This window comes from Sphaerodactylus townsendi, linkage group LG12, assembly GCF_021028975.2.
Source record: "Sphaerodactylus townsendi isolate TG3544 linkage group LG12, MPM_Stown_v2.3, whole genome shotgun sequence".
Classification (NCBI taxonomy): Eukaryota; Metazoa; Chordata; class Lepidosauria; order Squamata; family Sphaerodactylidae; genus Sphaerodactylus; species Sphaerodactylus townsendi.
In genome coordinates, this window is record NC_059436.1 from 44,638,674 (window position 1) to 44,659,537 (window position 20,864).

The 20,864-nt window shown below is 45.6% G+C and overlaps 1 protein-coding gene across 1 annotated transcript in view; it reads right to left on the minus strand.

The window, feature by feature from the left end:
- Positions 1-6,557: 6,557 nt before the first annotated feature.
- BRINP1 (BMP/retinoic acid inducible neural specific 1) overlaps positions 6,558-20,864 on the minus strand; it is a 113,671-nt gene continuing 99,364 nt past the window's right edge. The window contains exons 6-7 of the mRNA XM_048512839.1: positions 20,550-20,772; positions 6,558-8,195 (exon numbers count right to left, since the gene is read on the minus strand). Coding sequence (XP_048368796.1) covers positions 7,055-8,195; positions 20,550-20,772 — 1,364 coding nt within the window. The 3' untranslated portion in view covers positions 6,558-7,054. The remainder of the gene's footprint in view (positions 8,196-20,549; positions 20,773-20,864) is intronic.

The window sequence follows — 20,864 nt, forward strand, 5'->3', positions numbered from 1 at the left end:
AGGGCAGAGGCGCCAAAAGGCCTTGATTCTTCCCAAGGATTTTCATGGGATAGATCATTAAGGTCCTCTTCACGTTTCCATGGCAACCCCAGGTTTCACTTGTAGGCCTTCAGAAGCCCACTAGCTCAGCATCAACAAGAGGAACTGATCCACTGAGACAGCAAGGGAACAATTGAATTTAAAACAAATGTGTGTGGCAGGGACAGTGCTGGCGAAGCAAGAGGCAGGCTCTGAGTTTCTCCTGTTCCTGTCTCAATTTAGCAGCGTCTTTGCTTCACCTTTTCTGCACTTCTATAGTCTAAAGCTGGAGATAAACTAGATCTTTCAGGTTCAAGGGTTTCAACCTCCAAGTGGATCCTGGAGATATCCTGGAATGACAACTGATATCCAGATGACTGCCATCCGTTCCCTTGGAGAAAATGGCTGCTTTGGATAATAGACTTGAAGCGTTAAATGCCACTGAGGTTCCTTCCCCACCCCCAGCCCTCTATCCTTAGGTTCCACCCCCAATTTTCCCTACCTAGATTCAGCAAGCCCAAAGCAGTGTAACAACACTTCCAGGTTTGCTCTGGAAGTAATGATACAGAAGAAGAGTTTGGATTTATACTCCACCTTCTCTCCTGTAAGGAAACTCAAGGTAGCTTACAAACTCCTTTCCCTCCTTCACCTCCCAACAGAGACCTTGAGAGGTAGGTGGGGCTGGGAAAGTTCTGAACAATCTGTGACTAGCCCAAGGTCACCCAGCAGTAATGTAGGAGTTGGGAAACAAATCTGGTTCACCAGATACAATTTTGCTGCTCATGTAGAAGAGTGGGGAATCAAACCCGGTTCTCTAGATTAGAGTCCGCTGCTCTTAACCACTGCAACACACTGATTCCATGTGGTCAGCATAATAGAGATTTTTACATTACTCCTTCATGTGCAGGGCTACTGACTGACAGCGGGGATTGGGGGTGCTGGTAGAAGATTTTGCTATTGGAGAAGACCAAGAAGACCAAGTTAACTCTCTGTATGCTTTGTCTAAAGTTGTGAATCTGCTAAGACACTATTGTTCCAACCTGTACAATAATCCGCTAGATACAGAGGTGGGATCCAACCAGTTCTCACCACTTCTCTAGAAGTGGTTACTAATTTTTTCTGAGTGCCGAGAAGGGGTTACTAAAGCAACCTCCCTGCCCAATAGGGACTGGAGGTGCGTGTGTGCGGCGGCGCCACAGTTTGAATCCCACCAACCTCGGAACCTGTTATTAAAATTTTTGGATCCCACCACTGGCTAGATGTTATGACTGCAGGAGTGTGCCCCTCATTATTGATGCTTCTGTATAAGGGACTGCCTTTGAAAAGTTTTCAAAGGCAGTCAATGAGTCCAGTGGCTAGCTTGTCCCTAATGTGCACATTTACCTGCTGTTCTTAAGCTTTCAGAGATTTCCAGTTTGTTCCAAGGCTGAATTCAGTGTACAAGGATTAACCTAGAGATGATATTAGTAAAGCATCTGCCCTGATGTGGAAGGTCATGCTATCTTTCATTACTAGCATGTGGTATGAAAATTCTTCTGCTTGAGACCATAATCAGCCAATGTCAGAGCCCACAATGGTGACTTTGAAAGAATAAAGGTCTAACTCGGTTTAGTGCTGATTCATAACCAATCTGAGAACAGGGTGTTTGAAGAACTGCCTTATCTCATATGAACTGGGCTATAAGTTGAGATTGTCATTGGAGGCCCTGTTCTATGTGTTATTGTCATCTGAGCCAGTGTGTGTAGATATTAAGAGCGATAAACTCCAATCTGGAGAACCGGGCCCATTCTGCACAGGACAAATAAGACATCCCAGGAACATATTTTAAAAAGCCTGCCTCCTCATTTTTTGTTTGGACAGCATAGACAAAAATGGCATCAGAGGAGAAAGAGGCTCTCCCCCAAACCATTTCCTTCTGCCCAAGTTTACAGCTCTTGCACCTGGCATTTTATAGTGCTGCAGTGATTCTCAGTCCCTGCAGCCATTTGCTGAAGGTTTCTCCAGCATGTTTGTTTTGCAGGCTCCGCTGCTGGGTGCCTTTTCAGCCCGAAAAGTACTTAGCTGTGCTCAGCTTGTCCTGTTGATTCTGGCAATATATAGTTTCCCCTTTTTTATTTTTGAACAGCTGTCTTCGAAGACATGTAAACAATTTCAGAATCTATGCCAATTTTCATATCGTGTCTGTGTGTCTTCAAAGACGGTTCTTTGAATTTTTTAAAAAGAAAAACTAGACATTACTGAAATTGACAAGATTAGCTGAGTACCGCCTTTGGGGGCAGAAAAGGCACCCAGCAGCAGGTACTGCAGAGCAAACATCCTGGGGAAACCTTTAGTAAATGGCTGCAGCGATAAAGAATCCCTGCACCACAAAATGTTGGACACGGGCAGCGAAGAAAACTGACAAAAGAGGTTTAATGGTCAGGTGGGGAAAACAGACATCTCCTCAGCTCCTGAGCTGCACACAACAAGCAGGAGACCATGGCAGACAACTTCAGAAAAAAGTCCACATTTTATCTTCTTTAAAAAAAAAAAAGATGCCTTGAGCTGGAATAAGACATCTGGGGAGAAAATCTGTGTGGAATTCCCCCCCCCCCCATGCCTTTTTCCCATCCTCATTCTCATCCTCATCCTTTGCATGATGGGCCCAAATTTGATTCCCCATTGCTCCACATCAGCAGCAGATTATAATCATGTGGACTGGATTTGTTTTCCCACTCCTCCACATGAAGCCTGCTGGGTGACCTTGGGCCAGCCACAGTTCTCTGAGCACTCCCACAGCCACACCTATCTCACAAGGTATCTGTTGTGGGGAGAGGAAGGGAAGGTGTTTGTAAGCCACTTGGAGACTTCTTCTGGTTGAGAAAAGTGAGGTATAAGTCCAAACTCTTCTTCTTCTGAATGGCAGATGTCTACTGGGAACAGGGCCTTTTCAGTGGCTGCATCCTGCTCAGTGGAAGACCCTTCCCAACTGATGCATGCCTCACACTATCTTGGCCCTGTTTGCCTAAGTGCTTGGAACATTCATGGCACTTCCTTCCTTCCTTCCTTCCTTCCTTCCTTCCTTCCTTCCTTCCTTCCTTCCTTCCTTCCTTCCTTCCTTCCTTCCTTCCTTCCTTCCTTCCTTCCTTCCTTTCCTCTGGTAATTTCTCCTTTGGGAAAACTCTGTGCAGTGATGGCTGCTGACTCAGGCCCTGTTGAAAAGTGCAGAACCCACAAAGCTTCTATCAGAGGCGTAGCTACAACAGGGACACCTGCGATTGCAGCCACGTGTCAGGGCCGGGGGGTATCGGGGGCATGTCGGGGGCATGATGGGGTGTGGCAGGGGTGGGAGGGGGCGTGTTGGGGGCATGATGGGGTGTGGCAGGGGTGGGAGGGGGCGTGTGAAAAGTTCATGCCTCAAGCGCAGTTTCCCCTCCCTTCATCACTGGCTTCTATCTCTTTCTACAAAACTATAATCTCCTTCAGTTCTATTATCTCCTGGCAGTTCCTGTATCCTCACCTTTCCTTCCTCCCTTCTCTCCTTCCCACTCAAGGAGCAATTTGGCTTTCATCTGCCCTCCCACCAACTTCAGCTTTATTATTTATTTACTTCATTTATAACTCACCTTTTTTCATGATAGGTTCTCAAAGAGCTCACATCATTCTCCTCTTCTTCGTTTTATCATCATAAAAATCTGTGTCATGCATGAGCTCAGTGTGTGTGACTATCCCAGGTGAGGTTCTATGGCAGACTTTGGGATTTGAAACTGATTTCCCCAAATATAGTCTAAAATTCACCATTATGCCACTCTGGTTTTTGTGCAGTGGCTGCTGTTGCAGAGTAGCAGGCAGCTGGGCTTGGGTGAGTCATGCAAGTCACACGGCATCAACTTACCAGTTGTTGCTATAAGACCTGGCCTCTCAAGGCCAAAGTTGCCCTGGAAAGGGCCTTGCCCCCTCCCCCAGCCCTTTAGTGTCAGAAACCAATACTTGAAGCCTTGCAATACTGTTCTGATTGCCTAGCAGCAGCCACTGAGGGCATTTGTTTCTTAAAGCTACAGGCACGATTTCAGTTATTTTGGAGAATTCTAGCCCCTGCCAATGTGCGTGTATGTGTTTTAGATTTCAGATTTTTCTGCAAACGTGTGGCTTTTCTTAGGTTTGTGGAAAGACGTGTCTTCTCTGTCCATTGCTTCAGTCTCTGGATGCAAGTATCCACATGTCAGACCATGTTGAGAATAATATCCACATTCTTGTGGACTTTTCCCCAGTAATTAGAATACAGCAGCAGCTATAAAAGATGACTCTCAAATGCCAAATCCTCTACCCAACCTGAGACATTGATGCTAGCTAAGAATGGTGTGCTGACACTGAGTGACAACATCCTACTAAATGTCAAGGAGAATGCAATCACACTTCTCTCTCCCTGGATTTCTCCTCTCCAGAAAGGTCTCCATTACGTTTTCTTAAAACTCTTTATTGGGTTGTATGTATCCTACTACTCAGCTTAGCTAAATGAAGAGCCTTCTGTTGGAGGAAGTTCTTCTGGACTGGAGGAAAGATTGGATCCTATCTTGTTTCCCAATGGCAAAATGAGAGGAAGGAGATCCTTTTTGGCTACTGAGAAGTGTACTGCAGCTAATATGGGGGAAAAGCCATGTGGGGCAGGTCCTGTAGTGAAGAGAAGGAACTGGGTAAAAGGAAATGGAACAGCTTGTAGAATCCAACTCTAAAGATCTTTCTTGCAGGAGAATTTCTACATTCACAGTGCAATTCTAAGCAGAATTACACCCATTTTTAAGCCCATTGATTTCAATGGGCTTAGACTGGAATAATTCGGTTTAGGAGTTGTAGGGTGGTATGATTTAACCCACAAAATACAATTTATTTCAGAGTGGAAGATATTTTAACATTCAGCAGTTGTTTTTTTTCTAAATCTGTTTTCTTTGGGGATCTTTGATTGAAAAGAAGGATACATTCCCAGCCAATAAGCTACTCATCAACAGTGATGATCACTTTAGAACTGATTGAAATGCCACATCAGAAGGGATGCTTACTAATTCCTCCCTGATAGGAATTCTCCCCCAAATTATTGTATTTATGTGAGTTTAATACTGTTGAGTTGAGGAAATTGTTCTTTTATTTGGTTGATATTTTTATACGTGGAGACTCCTATTTCATAGGATGGAACTTCTGTGTCCACAGGGAAATGTATACATGGTGTGAATAATGACTGGTTTACCCCCCATCCTCCCTGTGCGTAAGTTTTGTGCATACATGAACACTGGATGCACAGGACTGCAATGCAAACACATACCACACACGTATAAAAGATCTGTAAAATGTGTATTGTCAAAGGCTTTCAGGGCCAGAATCAATTACTGTTGTGGGTTTTCTCAGCTGTGTGGCCATGGTCTGGTAGTTTTTGATCCCAACTTTTCACCTAAGGCTGGCATCTTCAGAGGTATGTCGCAGCAAGATGTGTTCCTCTCTTTCTCACAGGGCCTTTCCCCACTTACCTTAAGCCTTGCGCTACTCTCCTCAAGTACCACGAGGTCCCCTGGCACTCCCCATGACAGGGGCGGCGACAGCGCAGCCGCCCCGACGCTGCCGCTGTCGTGCCCCCTCAGCATGTGACATCCCTGGCGCTCTTGCAAATGGTGCCTTTTGATGCCACGCGCTGAGAGCAGCGCGCAGCATGGGGGGGATCGCAGTGAGTGGGGAAACGCCCACAGTGACACACATCACTGTGACATGCCTCTGACAATGCCAGCCAAAGATGCAAGTGAAACATTAGGAGCAAAAGCTACAAGACCACATCCCCACAGCCTGAAAATAAATAAAATATCCACCTGTGCATCATGTGTCCAGCCACACAGATGAGGTTTACAGTGACTCATTCAATGGATGTAGAATGGAACGCTTAATGTAGCAATGGTAAATATCAACACCCCTCCTCAATTCCCCGTTGTCGATCACCCCTCTTTATCTCCTAAGCTCCTTGAAATTCTATGTGTGTGTTCGCAGCGTGTGTGTGTGTACTTTTATTATTTTAAATCCTTAATAAAATTGTAAACCTTCTCCTAAATAATGGTTTTTGTGCGGATTTCTGATGAGATCTGGACTCTGTACGAACTGGTGTAGACTGCCCCAGGCCCAACCTCTCGCGCTGCAAACTGTGTTCCCTATTAATTCCCCGAACTAAAAAGGAACAGACCAGAGGTAACAGAACAAGGCACCTTGAACCTTTGCTCAACCCTTTGGCACTGGCCATATTCAGTGTAAGGCCTTGCATGCCATAATCAAAAATTTCAACAAAAGCTTGTCCAAAACCTTTCTGCTGCCGTGAGGAAGGAAGGAACCCCAAGAGATGATTGGCTCTATTTGGTGTTTGCCCCACTGATAATGTATAACCTCTTCTGTCATTTAAACCCAACCTATTTTCATCTGGGAAAAGCTTTAAGGGGGAAAAAGGTTCTCAGAGGGCTGCTGTCATATCTTTCAGTGACCAAGTTCAATAAAGGGCGAGCGAATGAGTCAGAATAAAGCTGCTGTAACACTTGACAAAAGAAATACCTTTTTATCTTTGGCCATTGTCACCCATCAGGAGACATGGCAGCTCTTTGTACATGTACACAGAACTCTTTCTGTTTCTCACTCTCTCTGATCCTTCTTTTTTTTGGCACCTGCATAGCTGAAATCGTTACAATTAAATACAGGAAATCTATTTTTTTAAAAAAAGAAACCACTTCTGCATCCCTTGTATTTTTCCCACTCCTGTAGACTATCACAGAATCCTTCCAAGCAACACCCCAGAGGAATGTCATGTTCTGACCCTGTTTTATGGGTATAGAAATAGCCAACATGCCCGACAGTTTTACACAGCTGCTTGAATGGCACTCTCTTCATTTCCCAACAAATGCAGACTTCTCTCCCCACTCTGTATATTAATTACATTTTACAAATTTTTCATATTTTTTTAAATCTCTCTTTTCTTTCTTTTTTTGTTTTGTTTTTACAGCAAAAAGGTGAGTCACCAAGTACATAAAAGTCTGGGTTAGCAGAGTTTGGCTGTCATCTGATCCGACTGTTTGAGTATTTCGGTGTTGTACAGATCCAGGGCATGGTTCACGCGGATGATCTCGCTGTTGGTCAGTTTCAGGCGGTGCTTCAGCATACAGGAGAAGAGATCCAGCTGGGGCTTCCCCGGGGCTACGGGAGGCGCCAGTCGATTGATTCGGTCCCGTATATCCAATAGCAAGAGCATGACCGAGGAGGAGGAATAGAACTGCCCGCCTTGCGTGTACGACTGGTTGACCTGTTGCACTGCGCTGCGCAGCAGATCCGCATTGAAGCGCAAGCTGTACCCAAACACCTGAATGTCTGAGATCTTGATGTAGAACTGGCGCTTGCTGGGGTCGGAAAGGTCCACCGGCCCTTGGCCGGTGTCGTTGCGCATCAGGGAGGGCAGCCGAGTTCGGCTGCGTAGATAGATGTGGACAGTCTCAAAAAAGGTTTTCCACCGGTTTCCCAGCAGAAGGGTCCAGTTATAGCACTGACTGTTTTGCAGGCGGATTTTCTCCCAGCGCGGATAGCCATACTCGCCAAAGGGCATGTTCCAGCCCTCAGAGTGGCTCCCGCTGAAAGGGTTGACGTAGACAAAGAACATGGGATCCAAACTGCTGTTGCGCATCTGGCAGATGCGCATGGAGATACCAATCACCATGTGGATGAAGTCCATCCGGTTCTTGTTGCTCTTCAAGGTGAGGGACATGCGCTTGCGCCATCGGGGGTCAAAGAACGTGTCCAAGCGGATCTCGTTGCTGATGAAAGTGGTGTGGACGTACAGGCGGGAGTCCATCTTTTGTAGCAGGTACTTTAGCTCCAGGTCCTGGAAGTCCAAGTCCGTCTCAAAGCTGATGAACTGCTCGCTGCGCTCCGAGTCCACGTTCTGCGGCTCGCACCGACCTCGCGAGAGACGGTAGCCCTTGTTGCAGGAGCCGCAGAGGGAGATGTTGGCCAGGCTGCACATGGCACAGCTGTTGTTGCCCCCGATGATACACGGGATGGGCCGCTGGCAAAGGCTGGTGCTTCCATGGCAGACACAGCTACGCTGGCTTTCCAGGAAGGTCCCCCAGAACCCGTTCTCATTGCAGTAGAGCAGGGACTGGACACGGGACAGCCATTGCTGTATTGTCCTGCAAAGAAGAAGCAAAGGGAAATAAGGTATGCATTCCTAAAGGTAGGAGCCCCAGGCAACCATGCTAAGTTTTAAGGCTACCAACTGTTATTACAAGAAGGCTACTAACTGTTATTACAAGAACACAAGAACATTATCAGGAGAACCCAAGGAGGGTGATCACAGGACACAAAGAGCATCCATTCCAGCCTCCTTTACCTGTCGCCAGCCTGGCAGCTCTGGAGGGTCAACGGCTCTCCCCTGTTGTACACCTTTCAGCAGTTCATATCAATGGCACTGAACATGGAAGTTTCATTTAACCAACAAGGTTAGTAACCATGGGCAGACCTCATCCCTTTCATGATATCACCCAGAGGTGGGATCCAGCAGGTTCTCAAAGGTTCCCGAGAGTAGGTTACTAATTATTTGTGTGTGCCGAGAGGAGGTTACTAATTGGTGATTTTGCCACATGATTTGTGCCTTAGTTACGCCCCTTCTCTCACAGTAGTGCAGAACTTGAAGCAGTCTAGCAGGAGGTGCACCGGCGTGCGTGGCAGCCTGCGCCTGCATGCATTCGTTTCCTGCCCAAGGACCGGCGCAGCGGCTGCATCCTTGCCACAGCCCCTCCCAGGAATGCCCCGCCCCCAGAAAGTCTGGTCACGTCCCGTCGTGCCCCATCCAGCTCCATTGGCGCTACGCCACAGTTTGAATCCCACCACCATGGCAACCTGTTATTAAAATTTTTGGATCCCACCACTGATATCACCTAACCTCCCTCTAGAACCCTCTAAGCCAGTGGCCACCCCTGTAACAAGCAGCAGCCGCAGAATAATTCTGCACAGTGTGAAGAAATGTTTCCTTTTGCCTGCCAGTTGATTAAGTCTGTACATTATGAAAGGTGGAAAACCTCTCTCCTTCTCTATGTGTTTTCAACATCATCTTCTTATCTTTTTGGTGTATGTTCATGTTTGTGCTATCAAGTTGCAGAAGATTTGTCACAACACCAGAAGGTTTTCAAGGCAAGAAGTGTTGAGAGATGGCTTGCCATGGCCTGCTTCTGAATAATAACCCTAGATTTCTTGGTGGTCTCCATACATAGACATCTAGTTAATTTTCACCCTCTCCCCCAATTTTAATTGCCTTTCTTCCCCTACATTTAAGTATCATAAACTGTAGAATCTCGGAACAAGGTCTGGTAATCTACTGCTTTTTCTCTCTGCAATACAAATCAGACACATTTGGGGCCAGTGACCTCCATCTCATGGAATGTACTTTTGAGAACCGTTAGATTAAAGAGAGGGGGGAAACAGAAGGGGATTTACTTCCCATAGACCCCTCCCCACAGACACTCCTCTCCACAGGAATTGAGAAATGATCCACAAGGCAATGGAGCATGACTTTCTCATGCAACAGTTGCAGTATGCATCCTCCAGGTAACCCTAGCAACCAAGGAATGGGAGACTGTGGTTTGCTCGGCTGCAGACCACATTAAAACAAAAGAATCGCACATAATGTGATTGTCGAAAACCCTGGGTGGAAAATGTGGAGGGAAACCCAGGAGGGAAACCCAGGGGGGAAAACGTGGAGCGGATCCGTACTAGGATCGGGATCTATGCAAAGTTCTCCCCCAACCTGGGTTTTTTTACCAGTGTCATCCCGGTTTAATTGGCCCATGTAGAAAGGGCCTCAGAGAGAGAGAGAGACCATAGTGTCATAGGATTACGGTAAATGGTGTTGATAGTGCTAGATTCACTTTATGTACAACTCTAGTTGATTTCTGCAAATACTTAGATCCTATTATTTTAAACATCTGATGATGTTGTTGTTGCTGTAGTTGCTATTTTGTTTAATATCATAGTTGTCAGTTCTTTAGCTTTTGTTACAATTCGTGCCCCATCCAGAGGTCTAGGACATTGTAAAGCATTGGTGTAGTATTTGTGTAGATCCCAGCAGGGCTGCCTTTTGAATCAGACAGATGTTGATTTTGTCAATTTGTAGATGTTTCAAGTACAGCCCTAGTGTTTTTGGAATGATGCCCCGGCTGCAGATTACCACTGGGATGACCTCAGCTAGTTTCTGCCATAGTTGCTGAATTTCAATTCCAAAATGATATTATTATTATTATTATTAGTAGTAGTAGTAGTAGTAGTAGTAGAAGTAGTAGTAGTAGTAGCAGCAGCAGCAGCAGCAGCAGCAGCAGCAGCAGCAGCAGCAGCAGCAGCAGCAGCAGCAGCAGCAGCAGCAGCAGTATTAGTATTATTATTTAGATACTTATCCTGCCATTTCCCAACCAAGGCTCAGGGTGATTAACAGTTTTTTTAAAAGATATGTTATCAATAGTTCATATAGAATTTAAAATCACCCCAGTTAAATAATTAAAATGTCCATCCAGGTGACAATCAAGAAAGGGGAACAGAAGGAAAGAACTTAAAAAAACCCAGACCAATTACAATAAGATAATAGAAACCAAAGTAAATAAAGATAAGGTTAAAGGTGGGGGGCCTGGTGAAACACCCCCATTTTACAGATTCTGTAGAACTGCTCAAGGGGGGGGGGTCTTATTTCCATCTCTGTTCTTTTCATCAGCCGCCCTCACATTTCTGAGAAGAAGGTGGGGGAGGAGGGGGGAAACCACACACCCTTCCATTACTCAGCTTTTAAATCTCTCATTCCCACAATTTAGCAGCCTGCCCTGCAGCAAACCACGCATCACCACCCATTCAGAAATCACACAAACAGGTCAGTGCAACAAAACATAATCTGCATTAAACTCCATTTTCACTGGAGTCACCCCCCCCTCTCTCTTTTTTTAAATTGACTTCATTTGCTGTGCTTGTTTTGCAAACAAAAAATCACAGGTGCAATAAAAAAGGAGGGGAGGGAGGGAGCTTTATAAATTTGGACTCACACCTTTCGAAACCATTAAAATTGGCTGAACACACCATTCTCTTTCCGCATTCAGCCCTATTCTGCTTCATTTCCGGAAGGGCAGCTGAGTGTCAACATGTTCCTTTCGGCTATAATTGAATATAGAACATACCGTTTCTATTAGGCCTTTGTGAATGGGACAGAGAATCTCAGTTAATATAACCACTCCATCTTTTCAAAGCTGGTGGCACATATTAAATGCCGCTGTCTCCACCGTGGCTTTCACACAGCCCAAATTGCCTCTGTATGGGGCTGTCCTAGCTTTAATTTCATGCTAGGTATATGCAGGAAGCTCTCGCATCAGACATCAGACCTCCAGTGGTGACCGAGGTTGGGCAGTGGGTGGTGGAAGGATTATGGCGGGAGAGATTACATTCTGTCACTCAATCACTCCCCAAGGAACTGTTTTGTTTGTGCGGCATCCATGGCACATGCCTCCTAACATCCTTTGCTCATAAAAATCAGGTGAAGCTGCTAGCAGGTTGGTATTTGGGGGGACCAATCATGGCTCAAGGAAGCTAACAGGAAGGAGAATGACTCAGCCACACAACACATTCTCAGCATGCAGAAAAACCCAACTTTTAATACATGGCAGAATTCACATTGCAATGAAGGGAAATGTGCTTTTTTCTCTTCTTCAGGTTTTGGAGAGCTGCTGCTAGTTGGGGTAGACTGTCGGGAGACCTGTTTATTCTGGGGTTTGCTTTTGCTGCTTTCTGGCTGTTGTGGGTGGTGGAATGGGTTAATTGCATTTCTAACTGACTTTTCTCTGTCTTTTGTGTGATGCTATATAGTACCAGGTGCTGCCCAAGGTCAGTGCCTGGCTGTCTTCACTGTTATCTCATTTGCAGTTCTTTTGGCGGGCATTCCCACGATGGGGGGGTGCACCCTGCTTTAACTATAGGGGTTTGCGCGGGCAAATCCCAGTTCTGGCTTTAGCCAGGGAAGATCCTCATTATCAATAAACTACTGTTCTTCTACATGAGTTTGTTGCAGTTTTTGGGATTCTGACATTAGACAATATTAAACCGTTTGGATCAATTATCTGATTCAGCATAAAGCAGCATTGTCTATAATGCTGCTTGCCATTATAATAATAAAATAATATAATAATAATAAAATGGGAACAGTCCAATTTGTGGGACTCTGTCCTCATCTCCTTGGTTTCTTGGTTCTTAATAAAATCTACACACTTTATTCCTTCATTCCACTGATTTTGGCCATTTTAGTAAACAGCAGTGAGGAGAGGAAACAGCCAGGGCGAGGGGCTGAGGTTTAGCTAAACTGCTGTGATGCCATTAAAAAACCACTCCTGCATCAACTAGCTTCCATTCCTTATCTGCCAATTTCATTCAGACTCATAAAGCTGCATCTTTGGGCAGTTGCCGATGCCCAAGAGCCTCCAGAACCTCTGGGTGCCACAGAAATTAAAGCATGCCCTTGTAATATGAGCACTGGAGTATCCTCTTCTCTGTACCACTTTTGAGCCAGCTTCCTAGCCGTGTGCTATGCATGTTACATAATTAATAGCAACACCAGGTGCTACAGCCCATAATTTATAAGATCAATACTTGAGTTCCATTCCCCACTGGCTCATTACTAAAGAAAATACTCAAACATTATGGGACACATGGTAGGCACACCCAATGTGTAAATCAGTCACCGCCCTACATTTTTTACCCTACATTTTCTCCAGATTGCTGCTTTTTCATCTTTCAATTTTGCCATTTTGTGTGATGCAGTTCTCTTTCTTTGGGTGACCCTGGCTAAACTGCTCGGGTGTCATCGAAAACCTCCACATTTGCCAGTTTCAATTCCTTATCTGCCTCTGTTTAATTCAAACTAATAAATGGATCCTGAAGAACAGTACTGATACTTCTAACATTCTTCTCCTCTTTACTGTGGCTTACAGGTCTGTTTTTAAACAGATGTTATTATTTATTATCTGCTTTCTTGCTGAAGTTATTGAGAACTGGATTATAAATAGGTGTGCAGATAAATAACCTTTAAAAAATATGAATCCCTTCCTGGATTTTGTAGTTCTGTATTCTGTGCTCTTACATTTGCAGGGGAATTGATCCTCCATTATTCCATTTTTATTTTCATTCTTTTTGTGGAGCTTTGCGTATTTATGTCATGCAGCTACTTGTTATCTCAGTTCATTTAATCTTTTCCCCAAGTCTTTTTTTTCACCAATGTATGTGTATACATTGGTAAACTTTGCTAAAAAGCAGCCATGATGTGACAGCGGTATCAAGATTCTTTTCCATATATAGAAGAAGAAGAAGAGTTTGGATTTATATCCCCCCTTTCTCTCCGGCAGGAGACTCAAAGGGGCTTACAATCTCCTTGCCCTTCCCCCCTCACAACAAACACCCTGTGAGGTGGGTGGGGCTGAGAGAGCTCCGAGAAGCTGTGACTAGCCCAAGGTCACCCAGCTGGCGTGTGTGGGAGTGTGCAGGCTAATCTGAATTCCCCAGATAAGCCTTCACAGCTCAGGCGGCAGAGCTGGGAATCAAACCCGGTTCGTCCAGATTAGATACACGAGCTCTTAACCTCCTACGCCACTGCTGTTTTTGCAATGTGTTTGTTTTTGCAATGTGTTTGAGCAGTGGTAAAACACCACACACAAAAGAATCCCAGTTTGATTCCAACATGCAAGATCATGTTCCTGAATAGTGTTATCATTGTGTGTGTGTGTCTGTGTGTGCCTCTGTAACAAAGAAGGACACATGAGCTGAAGTCAGTGGCACATACTCCAACTCCAGCATTAAATTTAGAAACAAATTAAGGAGGACAGAAGCACAGCGCAGAGTGAAATCCTGGAACCATAAGGGAACAGAATGTTCATCCTTCGTTCAAGCTCATCAGGTGATTGGATTTCGGAAGGAAGCATTTTTTGTGAGTCTTTTGAGTAGACTCCAACACAGGTTTTTTAGGTCAAAGCAGTCTGGACTGCAAGATTTGTCTTTACCCAGCTGTTTTCCACCCCCACCATGTTGCTACAAATGCAGAATGACAAACACAAGGAAAAAAATTCTAATACGCCTGGTGGTGTTGACTTAAACAAACCAGGCACATCACTCATTTAAAAACCCAGCTGCCATCCCGTATTTCGTCCCATTTCACCCAGATTTCGATAACGCTCGCCGGAGATTTTCTTTCTGCCTGGTTGGCTTTTATTCTTTTTTTTCCCCTAATAGAAGTGAAATGCTAAAGACATATTTATCTAAAAGCTTTAGAAGAGTATGCTTGGCTGGAGATACGCTAGGTGCCTCTTCCGAGGCTCTTATTTCTAAGCTGATGAATCAAAAATAATATATGTATGGTTTCTCCCCTACCTTCTCCGCACCCTGCTTCCTCTTCAGAAGTCAGGTTTGTTTACAGCAACTTAATAAACGGGCAAGATAGGGAACACTCTTCAGAAAGGGAATGCTGATGATAAAAAATAATTAACCTTGAAAATGAATATTTTGCCCTCCCTCTCACAATCCCTGTGAAATTCTGAATAGTTAGAAGCGGGAGAGGAGAGAGAAGGACTGTTAGAGACTATGGGCTTTCCCGCACAATTCATTTAAAACAATTTGAGGTAAGAAATAAAATGTTTCGATCAAGTGTGGGATCCGTTACTAAAATACCTGTACAACTTTGACGCCCAAAACAGAACCCTACTATAGGCTGACCAGCCGTTCCGCTTTTGGCGGGACCGTCACGCCTTTAGACAATTTGTCCCGCGTCCCACGGGTTCTACAAATTGTCCCGATTTTTGGGAGGCTGCTGCACGCCTTGGGGGCGCAAGGCAGTGCGGCAGCCTCCCGTGCGCCCAGCCGCAGGAGCGCATGGCCTTCTGGGGCTTGCCGTTTGCCGCCCTGTCACAGGGCGCGGCCGCTTCCCATCCTGGATCACAAAGGTGACCATCTGGTCACCTTACCCTAATACTACCTACATAGATTGTATTTATTTTAGCACAGTTGTATACAGAATCCCTTTTATGGTTCTCTAAATCTTTTATCACTGTTTTATGACTTACAAAAGTTGATATGTTATATTATTCATTCAGTTGTACATACTTTTATATTTATGTAACACATTTATAAATTGAAGTTCAAAATAGGTATCCTTGAAACAACAATTATTCACTTATGTAATTTTTAAAAATATAACAGATATGATACATCCTGTTTATCCTAGAGCTGTAACAATTAGCTAATGAAAAAGATATAGTATTCCATTGTATTCAATCACACTTCAGTGAGTATATGTCTCTTGTAAAACCAAATAAAATATGTTTTTTAAAGAATGAAATGCTTCCTCCATGGAGTTCCCCATTGTTGGGGGGCACAGCGCCCGGGAGGCTCCTGAGTACGGCAGCCATTCTGCTTGGAAAAGGGCCTCTCACGTACAACTAACCTTTCCTTCCCAAATGTGGTTTCGGAGAAAACTGTTGACATTGCAGACCCTCTGGCTCCAATGTGTGTACGTGCAAATACCAAATCCTCTGCTCATACCCCGTGCTCTTTGCCCTGTCCATTGTATTGTGTTTCCCCTGCCTGCCTGCCTGCCTGCCTGCCTTGTTTGTTTTTCCTCTTGTAAACTGTCAATAAAAGGGCTTGGGGAGAAACGGGACGGCAGAGTTGCCCCCTGCACTTCTCACTGGCTGAAATGACATGCTGTCTCCGTTGCTGTAAGACTACACCCCATGGATTTTATCTTTAGACATTTTATTTCCAGCCACAAAACATTTTAAGTGAATCCCCTTTAAAAGGCTTCTGTGGCTGAAACGTTTTGAAAATGTCTTCAGTTTCTGTGTGATCTATTGACGATGTTTCCCACTGGTCCCCATTTCCCTGAATTTCCTCCTCAATTCCATTTCTGAGCTTGCTCAGTTCCCCCTTGCCTATTTATTTGTTTTCTTTGGGTGGGGGGCAATCTTCGAAGCACCGAGTATACAAGGATTATAGAATGAAGCATCGATGCAAGACAGAACTAAAAAGGGGGGGCATGCAATGGTGGCCAGGAATCATTTCGATTTCGAACAAAAGGGGGGATTGCAAATGTTTTACAAATCTTTTTGGAGATTTTTGCAGAAAGGGCCAGTGCAGACCTTAGGATAAAACAACTTGTAAGTCTAATACCTGAGCATTGTTTATTCTCTCATGCATCACATTCTCTCATGCAGAATTTTTGTTTCTTGGTGGGAGGAGAGGAGTGATCTGGGTGATCTAGTCAGAGCTGTGTAGTGGTTAGAGTGTCAGACTAGGAGTCCAGAAACCCAGCTTCACATCTCCATTCATTTATGGAAGTTGACTGGTTCAGTCACACCCAGTTAAACCTGCTTCATAGGATTGTTGATGGGATGATCAAATAGAGGACAGGCAATGGCACAGTGCCAAGGGGGGGTGCATGACACACCTGGCACGGAGACATGGCGGGGGCGTTCCGGGGTGTGGTGTGGCAGGGGCATTCTGGGGCATGGGTGGGCGGGGCCATGGTAGGGGTGCAGGGCGCATGCATGCCCAGGGCGCAGTTCCCCCTCGCTCCAGCCCCGAGGACAGGAGTATGATGTCGAAAGTTGATTTGGGTCCCCACAAGGCAAAAAGAAACAACAAACGAACAACAACAAAACAGGGGTGTTCAAATTCCACAATGCCTCCCCCAGCTAATTTTACCCTGGCAGATAAAATCTTCCTTCTTGGGGTGCGGGGCATGACCTGCAGGTGTCATTTTCAGAAGGAATTGGCTAGGGAGGTAAGAGTTAAACGGCTCTTTTGCTCACTGCCACAACAAAGCAGCATCTGTGATTGAAAGGAAAGGAAAGGCTCCGGCAAGTCACCATGACACAAAATTTCACCCGTTGGCATTAGCATACTAGAAGCAAACAACGGAAGCCAAAGCTGCCTGGGCTTAGATTCTCATGGAAGTGGTCAGCTTGTAGCTAGGCTGCCACTAAAGTTGCCAGCTCTGCGTTGGGAAATTGCTGAAGATTTGTTTTCGTAGGCAGAGACTGCCTGGGAGAGAGAAGAAGAGAAAGCAGAAGAGAGGAAAAGCAGTTCAAAGGTAGATTAGCTGGTAGGTGGAAAGGAGAGTAAGAAACAAGAACAGGGGGGGGAAGGCTGCGGGTCTTTCAGGGAAGAGAAAGACAATTCCACAGGGCTTGTAAGACCACCAGGCATATGGTTGAGGCAGCCATGATTTTCCATCTTGGTCCCCCCCCTTCCCTATCATCGTCCCCATCTGTTGCTTGACATCTTTCACCTCTTTCTCTCAATCACTGAGAAATTATACAGTTGGTGTGGCCGTTGTTAGAAAAATGTTTTATCCGTTTTAGGGATTTTAATTTTTGTATAGTTTTAAATGTTGTTAGCCGGCCTGAGATGGGTATAACAATAACAATTACAGTGATGATGATGATGAAGAAGAAGAAGAAGAAGAAGAAGAAGAAGAAGAAGAAGAAGAAGAAGAAGAAGAAGAAGAAGAAGAAGAAGAAGAAGAAGAAGAAGAAGAAGAAGAAGAAGAACAGGGTGAAATGAAATGCCCCTGCAAGTCCTTGTGGAACCCTATTGGTATGAATAAACACTATCATCCCTGACTTCAAGTGAGAGCTCACATGACTGAATCGGCCTCCACTGAAAGGAATGCATTTCACATAGAAAAGTAGCATGCCAGGGAGAAGGATTCCGGCTGAACCTTCTCCTTGATGTGCTTGTTTTCTGTGTGCAGGGAATAGTTTTGTATTGAGCAGTCTGAGAGGGAGTCCCTGTCAGAGCACTGTCAAACTGGTGTCTGATCAGCAAAAAACTAGTTGACAGTTGTCATATGACCCAGCCTCATTCTGGGCTTAACTGAAGCTGCGCTGTGATTGGACAGAGAAATGTATATAAGACTGAACTGTGCTTGCCTCCGTGTGACATATGTCTCCGCACAGTCTGGCGGGGCACTTTGTCTGAGCAAGCAACAACTGTGAACAATAAACATGGGACCACTTCTGTGAAGCTGAGCTGCTGTGTGTGCCTGAGTTCCTACAATGTTCCTTTGTGTTTGTAAACTCTGCTACCTGGGGATACACCCCATCCTTCACAGTCCCTGGAGATCTCCAAGAATTACAACTGATCTCCAGACTTAGGCTGTTTCTGCACGGCCACGCTGGGGGTTGGGTCGCTGACCCAACCCCCCCGGGACCGTTCGCACGGCAGCGGTTAGAAGCCACTGTTTCCCAAAAACCTCGCTCGGGGAGAGAGTTGGGAAACAGTGGCGTTGCGCCGCTCGGGAGGAGCGAGGGCGGCGTGGCTGTGAAGCAGATATGCCCCCATGCGAACACCTCCCTGGGGACAGCGTTTTTGCCATCTCCAGGGCGCTGTTTTTGGCCCGTGCGGAAAGGGCCTTTCATTGGAGAAAATGATTACTTTGGAGGATGGACTCTATTATCCCATTCTGAGGTCCCTCCCCTCTCCCTCCCTAGGGTCCACCCTTAAATGTCCAGGGATTTCCCAATATGGAGTGGGCAACACAACTCTACTTCTGCTGGATGTTGTATAGTGAGACATGACTTGACTGCCCTCATGAGAGCTCTTGGCGGAGGCTTTATTTAATGATGCTGAATAATGGAAGAGGGGAAATACGGCCTCCTCTTTCCAGGATGTACTTTCAAAGTAGACACTTTTAGGAAAGGAACAGCCTGGCTTCCCACCACCACAAGCTTGGAACCCTGCAGTGAGCAATGGAAACACCGGGTAGGGGTTGTGTTTTAATAGATGTCGTTAGCTTCATGGTTGATGTTCGGAAGTTTGTCCCATTAGGGAAAACGTAATCTGTTGTGTTAAGGAGTCTGCCTCGTGCTGTCTCCTTGCCTGCCTATAAAAGCAGACTAATATAGGGCAGTTCACAGTGGGTGATTTTTTTCCCCTTCCTTTATTTACTCGTAAGTCTTAAAACTCTAGAGAAAGTATCCTACCTGATGTCTCATGCTCTCAGTTCCCATTCCCCGAATGGTGTATTTTTTCTGTAATGTTTTTCCCCAAATATTTACAGCCTATATCCAGAGGTGGGATCCAGCAGGTTCTCACAGGTTCCAGAGAGTAGGTTACTAATTATTTGTGTGTGCTGAGAGGGGGTTACTAATTGGTGATTTTGCCACGTGATTTTTGCCTTAGCTACACCCCTCCTTTCAGCAGTAGCGCACAGAACTTGAAGCAGTCTAGCAGGAGGTGCACCGACGTGCGTGGCAACCTGCACCTGCGTGCATTCGGTTCCTGCCCAAGGACCGGTGCAGCAGCTGCGTCCTTGCCACAGCCCTGCCCAGCAATGCCCCACCCCCAAAATGCCCGGCCACACCCCCGTCGTTCCCTGCCCAGCCCCATTGGCACTACACCACTGTTTAAATCCCCCCACTATGGGAACCTGTTACTAAAATTTTTGGATCCCACCACTGTCTACACCACCCACGCATACATTTACAGCCTATATTCAAAGAAGAAGAAAGGAAATTACAAAGACAAGATAAAATAAATGGAAGCCAAAAAAATGAACAAAAATCAACCGCCCAATGAATATTGAGCACATATGTCCTACAAAATACCGGCGAGATACGGGAAACTACATAGTGAATGCTCATAATGCGTTATGAGGCTTGGATACATCTTACAATAAGGAGGCATCCTATTTTCAAAGATAGTTTCCCTTCTTTGCAATACTAACAGCCCAATTCACAGGGAAGGGGGGGGGAATAAATGAGTGGCATCCAGGCATGGCACCGCTGTGCCAGCTTCAGAGATTTGAGGTGGCCCAGCAAGCCAAATACAAGCATAACATTTCCAGTGATCCTGCCCCCCCCCCCTTGGAAGAAGAGGAGTTTGGATTTATATCCCACTTTCCTCAACTGTAAGGAGTCTTAAAACAGCTTACAAACTCCTTCCCTTCCTCTCCTCTGCAACAGGCACCTTGTGAAGTAGGTGGTGTTAAGAGAGTTTGGAAAGAACTGTGAATGGCCCAAGGTCAGTCAGCAGGCTTCATGAGTTGGAGCAGGAGAACAAATCCCATTCATCAGATTAGAGTCCACCACTCTGGTGGTAGAGTGAGGAATCAAACTCAGTTCTCCAGATTAGAGTCCATCTGCTCCTAACCACAACTCCAGGCAGGCACTCATGAAGCCCAGTGGCCTGTGCCACACTTTTAGCAGGTGTAAGCATATGAGATAGGTTGGGCTTAGAGAGTTCCAAAGGACTGTGACTGGCCCAAGGTCACCTAACAGTCTTCATGTGGAGGAGCGGGGAAACAAATCCAGTTCACCCAATAAGAGTCCCCTGCTTTTGAAGGAGTGGGGAATCAAATCTATTTCTCCAGATTAGAATCCACTGCTCTTAACCATTAGCCCATGCTAGACTAACCTCTACACTACCTCCAGGTAGCGGCTGGAGATCCCCTACCCCAAAAGCTAAAGACCTCATACCTTTCTCTAGGCAGCTGGTGGTTCGGATTGTGCCGACACCGGACGCTTAGGCCAAACAGCTTGCGGGCGGTGCGCTGGATCTTCTGACGCTGGGCCTCCATGGAGCTCTGCAGGAGTTTGTAGCGGTTCTGGAGGTCCCAGTCATTTCCCCAGTGCTGGTGGATGCTCCCAATGGTCAGGAAATGGTTGTTAGGTAGCCTCTTCATGAAAGATTTAAATTCATCTGTGGAAACACAGGCACCCAAGTCAAGAAGGAAAGATTTCGAAGTGGTGTCTAGTTTTTCTACCTTTCTTTTAAAATTGAGATACATGAAA